The sequence below is a fragment of the Juglans regia genome, chromosome 6, assembly GCF_001411555.2.
Source record: "Juglans regia cultivar Chandler chromosome 6, Walnut 2.0, whole genome shotgun sequence".
Classification (NCBI taxonomy): Eukaryota; Viridiplantae; Streptophyta; class Magnoliopsida; order Fagales; family Juglandaceae; genus Juglans; species Juglans regia.
In genome coordinates, this window is record NC_049906.1 from 15,295,660 (window position 1) to 15,308,971 (window position 13,312).

Consider the following 13,312-nt stretch of genomic DNA (forward strand, 5'->3'; position numbering starts at 1 on the left):
ATATTGACAAAGCAGACCAAACTCAGTGTTCAGATACACTTGCATTGTTCAGTATTATAGCCTACGAACTGTAATAATATTTTTTTTTCCCATTTCCTGCTCAAAGTTCTTTGGCAATAACTTTAACTTTGCTAAATTATTTTGGTATTTCATGCTCATTTAAGTTTTTTAATGCAAATATTAAAGACAACCCGACAACTAATAGGGTTTTTATCTGCCCAATGATAAGTTGATCTTTCATGTTCTACCATTTTAAATTCAAACACAGAAGTGAGTCCATGCAAACCCAAAACAGAGCACAACCACTAATCGATCGACAACCACAAATAAATCTGGTCCAATGCATTAATCACTAACAATAAACAAGATATTTGCAGAAATTATTCATATAAAAAAAATAAATATTAGAGGGTTCCTAAAACACTACCTGGTATGACCTTGTTGTCAGACCCGTGATGCCCTTGGAGAGGATGGTGAGGGAGCGTTTATGGCAGTTGTTTTTTAGAGATAAACCCAGGTTGCAGCACCTAACCGTGGTGGAGGAACGGAGGGTTTTGGCACTTTTCGGTATTTATTTATATGTAGGGTGCCTGGAGAAATGAAATGGGAGAAGATGACTTCGCAGCAATCACTTCGGTGATGGGTAGGGGAACAGGGGAGATTCGCACGGCAAGAACAACAGAGGTTCCAGACAGATTTCAAATTTTGGTGGAGATGAGCTTTTCTCGAGATGTCGTTTGGAAAGGTATGTGAATGGCAAGGATTTGCAGCCGGGGGATGCACTAGAATCAGTTTTCCTGAGAGAGATGGAATCGAAATCTTGTGAGATGAGATGGGTGAAAGAAGATTCGAACGGCTGGTGAGTTCGAAATGGGACTTACGGGAGAGAGGAGACAGATGCGAGATTCGCACGGTAGAAGGCAGTCAACAGTGTTGAGTGAAGAGATGAAAATCTTGGGACGAAATTGTGTTTATTTTCGGAAAACTTCCTAACCGTACGAAAATTAGTTTTAAGGTTTTCATTGTTTTGAGTTTATCTCCGAAAACAAACTAACCCTTAATTTTTTAAGAGGGAGAGAGAGAGGGGGAAGGAGTAGGGGAGTCTCTACCCACCTATAAGATTTGTACATCTAAGTATTATATTTAGTATTACTATTATTTAGTCACTTCAACATTATTTTTAACAATACAATATCACGTGATAAGATAGAATAATTCAAAAATTAGAAAAGAAATTAAAAATATATGAAAATAAATAATTCTATATATAGTAAATGTTATACATTTTTCTTTTTTAGAAAGAGTGATTTATTATTAAAAATTAATTTTTTTATATATATTTTTTTATTTACTTATTCGTTTTAAAATGCGGTACTTTTACACAAAATATCCTTTCTCACCTTAAAATAATACAGCCAATCTTACACACCCCCGAAGTGTCAATTGTTAATGAAGTAGGAAAACCCACAGCCACGTCACCACTTTAATTGGACCTTCCGGATGAAGAGGAAAGAACAGTTGAATTCCAATTAGACATTAATGCACTTTCCACGCAATTACAGCTATGAAAAAAAACGCTTCGATTTGCTGGGCATCCGTCACATCATCTCTATAAAATAAAAAATAAAAAAACACGTGTCATACTCGCCTTTGGAGATAGACTAAAAATAGAGGGAAAAGAGGAGCGGTGGGTTCCACGTCGGCGGCTTTGGCGGGGAAAAGAAGCAACAAACACATCTGACATCTCCATTTGAGTGAACCCAATGCCCACTTGGCCATCCTCTTTTGTCTCTCACCCATCCACACTCTTTCACATATGTTAACATACATATTTCATCATGTACGTATGCCACATCATGCAATACATGCATTACAACACCTCTCATAATTGGGCCGTGCTACCATCATAAATTATATAAATAGAACACAATTATTTTAAAAAATAGTAAGATTTTTTTATTAAAAACTTAATTTTTTTATATAAATTTTATATTTATTTTTTTTTAAGGAGATTGTGCATAGCTTGCACATTCTTTAATTACAATATCATTTCTCATTTATAAAAATTACAAATTTTATTATAATTTTTTTCCTTTTATAAAGTATTTTTTTATAGATTTTTTTAAAAAAATAAAAAAATAAAAAAACACAAATTTAAAAAAATAATAATAATAATAGATACAAATGACCTATCATTTTCCCCCATAATTTATGTGTAGTTCAAGAGGATAAGTGAAATGAAAAATGATATCGGTGTTTTAAGTGTACAATCTATGTATACTCCTTTTGAAAAGATTGGCTAAATCTAGGATTTACATAAAAAAAAATTATTTTTTTAATAGTAATTTTCAATTTTTTCAAATGGAGTACACAGATATTAGATACTCAAAAGACTGTATATAATATTACCTTGTAACGAAAGAACTTGAGAAGCTGGGTACTGGTCTGGGATGATTGAGAGTATGATCTGTGTTGCTTGATGCTGAGCAAAGATATTTGCTGCGAGCTTTGAAGGACACGGTATTAACAGAATAGAAGGGCAAAACGGTGCGTGGAGTACTTAAGTGAAACGTTGCATTTAGAAGAAGAGAAAATGCGTGGATGGAGAAGGGTTTGAACAATGCGTTTTCTCCCGAATGTAATATAACGATTGAGTTTTAATTCCTTAGCACAGAACTTGTATAAAACAGTGTCAATTCGAAGCTAGTTCTTTTTTTTTTTGTGGCTCAGACTTCTTAAGATTGAAGGACAATTTGAGGTTGGAGATTACTCGAAAATCTTTCCAAAAATAAAAATAAAGATTTAGACTTGAGATCTTGGGTCTTTCATTTTTTTGTGTTCTAAGTTCTTGAATTTTTGCTTGTTCTTAATTACTATGTTCTTACTCGAGTGATTGAAAGAAGACCTTGACACACTACCACCCAATTGCCACGAGCGGCCGGACCTCGTCACGAAAAAATTATATGGCTGGCTTTGGTCAGTTTGACTCCACCTTAGAGCATTCTCATTGGATTAGTTAAAGTTAAAGTACATTTTTTATAAATGTAAGATGAATTTAGCCTTTAACCATTCCATTCACATAAGTCTCCACATTGGAATAACTATTTTTTCATTATATGACAATAAAATAATATAAGATGAATTTAGTTTTGACTATTCACATCAAATCTCAACATTGAATTATCCATTTATTCATTATATAGTAATGATTAATTAATAATTTTAAAAATATTTTAATATTTTAATTATGAATTTATTTTATTTTATCATATTTTACTATTTCACGAGGTGAAACGACGAAATGAAGCAGAGAAGTGAAAACTGGGAAAAAAAAATTCGAAGGAAAGAACCTGATGGTGGTTGCATGAGAAAATAAAGAGGAGAGAGAGAGTTCCAAACAAATAATAAAATAAACATTTGCTTCTTGAACAGTTGCAAGCAAATTTGACTTTATTTTTAGAAATACTGTAGCTAAAAGTCAGTCAGCGTGACTTTGCCTAATCCATTGCAACTAGCTTTTCATCTATAATAGCTAAATGAGATTTTATTTTTACATTTATCTATTCTATTGAGAGTGTTCTTAGCATGTGAAGAGGCTCTTTTATCTCTACCAGATGAGCCCAACCATATTGAGTAAGATGCCCATATAAGGAGCTCAACGAGTTAGAAAATTGCGCATGCACCATACGCACGCCACCACAAGATCGTATTGCCTAATGGGATTAATATAGTAACTATAGCCAAGCAAAAATATCTACTCTCAATAAAACAATGGGATATTTGTGATATTTATCCTCGATATGTTAATCCTTTCTTCTTTAAAACAAATCCTGAAAAATACGATAATCGAGTCTCTGAGATTTAGGAAAAATATTGAACTATCTTTATCATCAATAATCCGCATCTATATAAAGGGCCAACGCTAGCAGTCCAAGATAAGTTTTTGATCCCTTATTGCAAGGCAATACATACATATTTCTAACTTCAGCGTTGGAGGTGCACCAAACACATCGAACTACTCTCATTTCTTGTCACAGGTAGGGGCATAACCGGTTCCATTATGTCCAATTTTGTACATTTTTTAGAATCGAAGTGATATACACCGGTTTTGAAGATTTAAGAATCAATACCAGACCGATTCACTATTGAGACTTTAAACTTCAAGTTTTTTCGGTTGCGATCAAGTTCGGTTTGGTTTTACACATTATCTATGTTAGTAACAATGTGATGTTTATATATACTAAACTATTAATCTATTTATATTATAGTATAAGTACATTATTTTATAATAATTAACATATATTAGTATAATATTGAATTTAACTATAGTCTATATAAGTTCTAAACCTTTTATACGAGTATATATGATCAAATGTGTAAAAGTGTTTTTACAAAAGAATATATATTATAATTTTTTATAACACAAATGTATTTATTCTTGATATATATATATATATATATATATATATATATCAAGAGTAAGTTTAAGACTAAAATTTATATGTTATATTAAAAATTATAAAATTAATTTTATGTTATATCACATGTTATATTAATTTTATATTAAAAGATTAATAGACTTAAATAATAAGATTGAAATTTTATGTTATATCAATTATCAGTTTAACATATAATATATATAATATAATATCAAAAATTATATATAATATAAAAAAATTATAAATATATATACTGGTATAGTTATGTTTAAACTGGTTTTCAAAATATGAAGACTGATACCGTACCAGTTTAGGACTAGTTTCGATTCTTAAGAGTTAGTATCGCACTGGACCACTTACAAACCGGACCGAATCTACTGGTTTGGTCTGATCCGGTTCAACCGATTTTTTAATTTTTTTATTTATTTTTACATACCTTATCACATGTTAGCGGTTAAGATCAATAGTAGAGGGTAAACAGTAAACACGTCCAAAACAGCGTGGACAATGGTGGGTGGCCGCCACCTTGGCAGTAGACCTTGTAGGTTTTAAGGAGAGATTGACTTTAAAGATCCGAATCCAAGTTCAAGTTGTTTAAATTTTATAACCTAAAATTAGAAAAAGAAAAGGAAAATACTTGGGCACCTTCCAAATATGCCTTTCAATACATTTTATTTTTTATTACTTTTTTAAATATTTTTAACATTAAAAAAAAAATTCAAAATATACTAAGGGCATATTTAGAGGAATGGTTAGAGTGAAAATGATAGACACAAAGAGAAATATCATTTTACAACCTTTTATACAACTATATTTTAAATGAGGGACATTCTGTAAAATAACTTGTAAAAGTAATATCATTTTATGTAAAAAGAACTATTACAGATATAAAGAGATTATACAAAAATAAACTCAAAAACTAGCGTGATTTCACGTGATTCGTTAGATCTACTTTATACTAAAAGTAACTTTACAATTTAATGTATTGCATCAAATCACGTCAGTTTATAGATTTATTTTTATGTAATTTCTTTGTGATCAAAGTATTTCTCTTATGAAAATACCCTCATCTTAAAACATAATTGTATAACAAATTATAAAAAAAGATTGTACATGTATCATTACTCTATTTAGAGAATAACTTAATATCTTCCAAAAGAAAAAGACAAATAAGCGTTGCTACTCAATATCTCATACACCACATTCTTTTTTATTTTATTTTTGTTAAATTAATTGAATTTTTTTACTCATTATTCTTATACACATACTTGTTAAGAAATTAAAAAATAAAAAGATAAAAAATCATGTATAGTGCCTGATATATGAACAAATTAATAAAGGAGTAGAATTTTTCAAGACAAAATACATACGTGAATGGGCTATGGCATGTAGAATCTAGATCCCTCTCCTGTTTCTTTGTATATTCTTCAATAAATGTTGGTATTATAACCTCATTTTTCATTTTCTTATTACGAACGGACAATATACAAGTTGAATTACACTCAATTCATTATGATATTACTATTTCAATCTAAATAATAAGTTTATATTTTAAAGTGCTGCATCATAAATAAATTTTATAAAAATAATTCTACAAATTAATATGATTTTATATGATATATTATATTTTAAAATAAAAATAACTTTAAACTGATATACTACCAACAATATATATTAATTTATAAATTTAATTTTAAAAAATCTCTTCATAATCAAAACAGTTATCTTTATCATAACCATCCTATTTTCTTTCTCTCCTTAGCCGAAATGTTTGTTTATTTTATTTGTACTTGCTATTATTGTGGCTAATCGATAAAGTCAAAAGAATTATTGAGTCTGTTGGATTAAATTAATGATTCTATAAAGTTGTTCTTCGAACTTTGATTAAGAAAAAGGCGTTTTCCAATAAATTTCTTATTTTCTTGAGTCTAAATAAATAAATAACTTTCATCATGATATGTTACTTATTTTTATTATAAATAAATAAAAATTAAAACAATCTTCGTATGATTAAAAAAATCACAATTTTTTTAAAACATATTTTTAGTGGGTCACACCACTTTTTTAACCCCAACAAAAGCATCAATACAATACTTTCTCAATCAATATATTCTTAGAGAAATATTTTAATTATAAAAAGATTTTAAAAAAGTAAAATTATAAATTAAAGTGTCTTGATGTTGTACATTTTATTGTAAAATAAATTTTAATATAAAATAGATCTAACGTATCATATAAAATTATATCAATTTATGTATTTATTTTTGTGGAGTCTCTTTCTAACTTTAACAATCGTCTTATTCTTAATGCATTCCACCACTTTCACATACCCCAAGAAAACCATCTAAATTTTTTTAAGGTCTCATTTTTTAGAAAATCTACCATCTAAATATTCTTTGGAACTTATATATAGAGATGAAGAATGTTACACATTAATCACCGTTCACTCTCATATGACTCTATGCCTATAACTTTTGTATAGAGTATGACGGTACCTTTTATAAAATATGAGATAATGAATAATAGTTGATGAGAAAATTTTTTTATAGATATATTTAAAAATAAGTTGTTTAATAATGTTTGAGAAACTAGTGGAAATATTAATAAATACTCGTACCAAAAAATAATTATCCATATCTATTAAAAAGAGCTCTAAGACACATTTTTAAAACATATTTTATAAAATAATACATTGTATTGAAATATTAATATAAATAAAGTGGTAAAAAATAACTGTATTTTTATCAACTTAATTTTGGCAGAATTTTATTTATTTATAAATAGAGGATAAATAAGTAAGAATTAAAATTATTTTTAATAAAATAATACTATAATATTTTTCCGAAATTATTGTATTTGTCAGTGGCATTACCATAAATATAAATAAGTTGGGCCCCGATCTTGATACGAAAGAATCAGGAAACATTGGATACTCCTCCCAATCTCCGACACAAGCCGCGTGTATCAACTTTCCTCTGACGGCGCAATTAACACCGTCTGTACAGAGGTTGTACATCAAGCGCCTTATCTCAGCTTGTGAGTTGTGAGGATTCCACTCGCACTTGGCTGGCCCACCGAGGCGTGCTATGCATGATTTCAACTGCATGGATATGCATGCTCCATGTATGTGCATGCCTAATATTATTTTTTTAATAATAAATATCACTTTTTTCAAATAAAATATATAAAATTTATACGCTCTATAATTGTATATAATATTACTCTTTATATTAAGAAAAATAATATTTATATTTTTAAGATGGTACAAACTTCGACACTTTTTTTTTAAAAATAAATAAATTTAAAATTTACATAATTTTTTTTCTAATAATAAATTATATTTAAAAAAATATATATAAAAATTATACGCTCTAAAACTATATCTAATGTTATAAACCGCAGACACATTTATAACTTATTCTAGGATCAACACATAAAATATGACTCTTTTATCGTATTTTACGTTTTTGTTTTTAAAATTAAGTGTTGATAGACATTATCACATCTTTGAAATAATACAAATATAGGATAAGTGTGATATATAAAAAATTTTCATTTATTTATTGTTGAATTGTTATTTCTTTGCATAGATTAAAAACAATGAGTGCAGAAATATATCTTGAGAATTGCTGACACACAATATTTATTTGTGAAAAAAAAAATGATTTTGAACTTCTTGTATAAATAGTTCAATATACAAATCTTTTATAAATTTTGTTTATATTGATATAATTTAATTTAATATGTTAATTTTAATTTATAATAAAAATAATTTTATAATCTGATAAATTTCCTCAAATTATGCCGTGTATATAATTTCTTATATTAAATAAATGTGTAGACCAAATATTTCTCAAGTTATAAATAAAATTTAAAAAAGAAATTTACAAAAGAATATATTAGATATATCTTATTTTCTTTCATTTCAATCTAAAAAAAATGAATTGTGCCCGTTTGAATATAAAGGTAAGATGTAATTATTTTATTTTATTTTAATTATTAATTTTATTATTATTTATAAAATATTTTAATTTATTTAATTTTATCTCACTATTTAAACAGATTATAAAATTATTTTTATAGGATAATTTCTCCAAGAATTATTTCTCCTTTCTTAATAACTTAATATTTATAAATTTTTGTGATCTAAATATATTTTTAAAAACTTTATCATGTATTCATGTCATGCATCTTATATCAGTTTTCTTTTAAAATATTTTAAAATATAATATTGTTTTTCTACGCCTGACTTTTAATGCCCATTTTTGACCGCTTGGGAAAAGGTGAATGGCTAAGAGAGAGAGGGAGGGGCAGAGACAGTGTCAGTGTGTGTGAAAAACCGTGCATACAGGTATGAATTCTACATTTTCATGGGGTTTATGAATTCTACATTTTCATGGGGGTTTTTCAAAGTTTTCTTTCAGTGTAATTTTTAATTCTCTCTGTTAGGATTTTATAGAGATTTGCGCCGTTGTTCCAGTGCTCTGTTTTTCTTCAGTTTTGGTCTTCTGTATCGCCGCTGTTCTGGCGTTTGGAAAATAAGTTAATCCCGAGTTTGTCTCTTGTAGGGCCGGAGAAAAATCTTGGCCAGAGATTTCTAATCCCGTGAATCTGTTGTGGGTTATATTTATTTGTATCTCTTGCAGTAAATAATTTTTCTTCTCTTCTTTCGTCTTTCCTCTCTGTTCTCGTTTCCGTTTTAGAGTCGAGGGAGAGAGCAAGCAAGGTTGCCGTAGCGGATTTATGTCGGCTGAGTTTGTTTTGGTGCTGATCGGGGCTCTGTTGCAGCTCTGTGTTTTGGCTATTGCTACTCCCTCTGCGCTGTTTGCTCTCGTCTTCTGCTGGCGTATGTTTCTCTGCTGTTTCAGGCAGAGGTTGAATCTGGTGCACCGTTCCGTTTCGATGCGTTTGAGGTCAAAAAGGTATGTAATTTTTTTTTTTTGGTTTTTTTTTGTTAAATCTTAGTTAAACCCTTTACTGGTTTCTGGGGTATTTTGGTTTGTTATTCTTTGCTGAATCTCAGATCCGTTTGTGGATGCCATTGGATTTCTGCAGGACTTGTTCTGGAGTGCAGTGTTTTGGGGCCTTTCATATAAAGCGATTTTCTTTCCTCTTCTTGTTCCTGAGATTGGGTCTCACTTGATAGCTTGTGATCCTGAGACAGATTTTGCTCCAGTTTTTAATTTCTTCCCATTTTGATTGCAATTTCCTTGAGGTTTCTGGGTATTTGAGGGGTTTACAAGAGATTTTTCCTTTTTCTTTTAAAAAACATGAGTGAGCCCAAGAAAAGACTTGCAAACCAAAACTTCTGCAAGAAATCTAGAAAAGCCAAACTTCCAGTAGAAATGATGAGGAGAGTCCGTATAATCTGTTCGGATCCTTATGCTACTGATTCATCTTCCAGCGAAGATGAGTCTGAGAGGTGCGAGAAGAGAGCTAAGAAACCTAAACGACTCGTCCGTGAAGTTCATCTTCCTCTTGTGAAATCAACACCCCCGAAGCTTCTTCAGAGTGAGAGCTCTTGTCAAGACAGTAACAATGGGAGCAGAACCCCCAAAGTAAGCGAAGCCGAAAAGAAAATGGTTTTGGCTAAAACTGCCAAGGCTAGGAAAAGGCCGTCATCTTCCAAGTACAGAGGAGTTAGGCAAAGGAAATGGGGAAAATGGGCAGCTGAGATTCGTGACCCATTTAAAGGAGCCAGGATTTGGTTGGGCACTTATAATACTCCTGAGGAGGCTTCCGAGGCTTACCAGAGAAAGAGGCTCGAGTTTGAAGCGGCTATGACTGCCAATGCCGCCTCTAAGAAGAGCAATAACGATGCGGCATCTTCATCTTCTGCTGTGGCATCTCAGTCACAGAAAACCCACATTCTGGGTTCTTCAGAAGACTCTGAAAGCGTTCTGTCTCACACTTCCCCGGCTTTGGTTCCGCCATTGGAGACCTCTGCCTCCAACACCAATGGGAATATTGTCACTGATTCGTTCAAAGAAGAGGGTATTGATACTAATGCCGAGATTGATTTGGTTGGTTTGTTGCAGATACCTGATGATTTGGGACTCACAGGAGAATTATTTGATCCTATTCCATTTGGTGAAGAGATCGATGCTGGGCGGGAGTTTGATTCTCTATGGTTTGATTATGATAGGGAGGAGATTTTCAAAGACTTCGATGTTTGTGGGACTGAGGACGGTGGACCTAATGAGCTTCCTGACTGGGATTTTGCTGATGTTTGCGATGACTTTGCTTGGATGAATGAACCCCTCAATATACCCTGCCTATAAGTTTTGCAGCTTAGGAACTATTATTACCAGCAGTTTTGTTTAGTGTTTTCAGAGTGATGTTGTGGACTGCTTTTAATTTATTTATTTATTTTTGTTGCTAAGAGATGAGAAAGGGATGAGCCAACATTGTGATGAGAGAGTCCTCTGGGTTTTCCTGTGCTATATGAGCCGTCCAGAGGGTTCTCAAAACTGTCCTGGAGAGGTATTTTCCCGATGAATGAAAGTTTTGGCTCATTTCTTTAGCATCTCTCTCCATTGTAATCTCATGAGTAAGAAAATGAACTGAAGTTTTATGTGATTTGCACCTTGAAATGTGTTGTCTTTGGCCCTGTTGTTGCAGGTTGAGAATGCCATTGTACTGTTCTTTAGTGCATGTTATTTTAATGGTCTCTGAATTTCCTGCCAGTTGAATAAACACAAACCTTTTGCCATATTCTCACGTCTTTTCACCGAGATGTCTTATGTTTGGAATGAAAATTACATCGGCCATGATTTCTATTCTGTTCAGTTGCTTTTTTCTGTGTGGTGATAGGAAAAAAATAGTGAATGTGGACTTTCTAGCAGGATTTGAGTGTGGTAAGTTGTATGGCTGAGGCCTTCTGCTTTCGATTCTTCTGAAAACGTACTCAAGGTAGTTTCTTTACCGGAAAAGTGGGTCAAAGTTGTTTTTCTTTTACCAAGCGAAAGCATATCTCCAAATCTTCGTCAAAAGGGACAGCAACAGTTGTTTGTAGTTGTGAAGAGACCTTTCTCTAGCTGTATGCCAATTGCTGCTATCTATCAACTCTTTGCCCTTCCACTGACCCCATTTAATTGAGCTACTTGTCAAGGGGCAGGAGTGTTTGGTTACTCGGATTTAATGCACTTATTTTCCTGAGAATAATTAACTTTTTCTTTTTACTATCATTCTCTCAATATCTTATAGTATATATTAAATGATTGATATATTAGTTAAACATAACAAATAGTCTCAAATCACAAATCATTTAATACTAGGTAAAATGTTGGGATGCTGATGTGGCTTTATTTGACTACTAATATTAATAAATTATATCTAAAGAAAAGATGAAAAAAAAAAAAAAAAAAAACCAAAGGTGTAGTGTTCTTAACCTTTGAAGTTCATGATCTTTCGAGTTACTTGATACAAAATGGATGACATGGTCCAATAAGAACAAAGTTCTTGCTAAGAACATTATATGTATATATATAAATGATATATGTAGTAATGAAGTGTGTAAACGCTACACATTTATTTTGAAAAAAGTAAAAAAATATAAAATCTACATGAGAATTTTAATTTTGTAATGATGAACTCTACTCTTTTTTAAAATGAGTGCATAGTGTTTTTACAACTTTTGACTGTATCTAGTATTACATATATATATATATATATAAATAAAGAAAAGAAAACTAAATATTATAGAAGATAGAAGACCAAGTTTGTTTAAATTTCATGAAATTAAATTAATATAAATTTATGGTCATACTTGTTTCTCTTTTCATAAGTATTTTATTAACAAGCACCCCTAAAAAATCATCAATGTCATCTTCCATTGGTCAGATGTAAGGGAAGGGAAAGGAGGACAGATGATAAGCAAGCACAGATTCTTTAGAGATGCAAAAGGACAACAAAAATCATACACTTGACTGTAGGTTGAGAATCTTGATGGTGTGTTGAGATGGGTGGATGCACTTTCCCCCAAATACCCCTACATGCCAAATTGCTGTATGAGTCACTAAAGCTTTAGATTAGAAGATATTTAAGGTTATTTAATTTGGTTTTATTGGTACTTCATTAGGCTGACTTCCTCACAATTGGTTGGGGTATCTTTGTCAATTCGATTATCCACAAAAGAATAATCATTTGTCTTTTTCTTTCTTTCTACTTTCCAAACAAGATTGCATTTTGTTTATATCAATTTGCAGAAAATATTGTTCTGTTTGTTTCCGTCAGTTGTGCTTCTGTTTGTGTCGAAAAGGCAAAGGTCAATGCTTCTGCCTAACGTTGTTATTATTATAAAAGATAAGATGTTAGATTAGTAAAAGCTCAGCTAACCCACTTTGGATTAATCATATCATGGCCGGCAGAGCAATGGACTTATTAGAAATGCACCACTAATTTGATGATGCAACTTAAAATAAATGTCGTTGACGGTTTCCGATAATATAGACAGCATATTCGCATTTCAAGTTTTTTTCCTTCTAACTTACGGCTTGTTTAGATTTAGAGTGATATTAACTCACCTTATCTAATCATTATAATATTTTTAAATTTATATATAAAATATAATAAATAATTCAACTTTTTAAAATATAAAAATAATAATAATATTTTAATAATATTTTATTTAACTTTTTTCTTAACTCATCTCATCTCAACTTATTATTTAAACGATACCAAATAACAAATTAGATAAGATTTCGATCTTAACATCGTTTCGTATTAGAGAAATTCCTATAGGAATAAGCATTAGATAAACTCTAGGAATTGAGGTATATCCTAGTGGGAAAACTTTAGGTATATTTCTATATTGAGAAATTTTATTTACAGTTCTCATTTAAGAATTGCATGTGCAAGCTCTTCATTAAATG

At 30.7% G+C, this 13,312-nt stretch overlaps 1 protein-coding gene across 2 annotated transcripts; it reads left to right on the plus strand.

Moving 5' to 3' along the window:
• The first annotated feature begins 8,706 nt into the window (after window positions 1–8,706).
• LOC108994552 (ethylene-responsive transcription factor ERF118-like) lies at window positions 8,707–11,032 on the plus strand. 2 transcript variants are annotated; one of them, XM_018969798.2, is made up of 3 exons: window positions 8,707–8,790; window positions 9,008–9,361; window positions 9,495–11,032. In XM_018969798.2, the coding sequence occupies exon 3, from the start codon at window positions 9,710–9,712 to the stop codon at window positions 10,718–10,720; it is 1,011 nt and encodes a 336-aa protein (XP_018825343.1). In that variant the 5' UTR covers window positions 8,707–8,790; window positions 9,008–9,361; window positions 9,495–9,709; the 3' UTR covers window positions 10,721–11,032. The 2 variants fall into 2 exon arrangements, with proteins under 2 accessions (XP_018825343.1, XP_018825344.1); XM_018969799.2 differs by having other exon boundaries at window positions 9,145–9,361.
• The last annotated feature ends 2,280 nt before the right edge of the window (window positions 11,033–13,312 follow it).

Coding starts and splice junctions, on each gene's coding strand:
- LOC108994552 (XM_018969798.2), top strand. CDS start 9,710: ATGAGTGAGCCCAAGAAAAGACTTGCAAACCAAAACTTCTGCAAGAAA.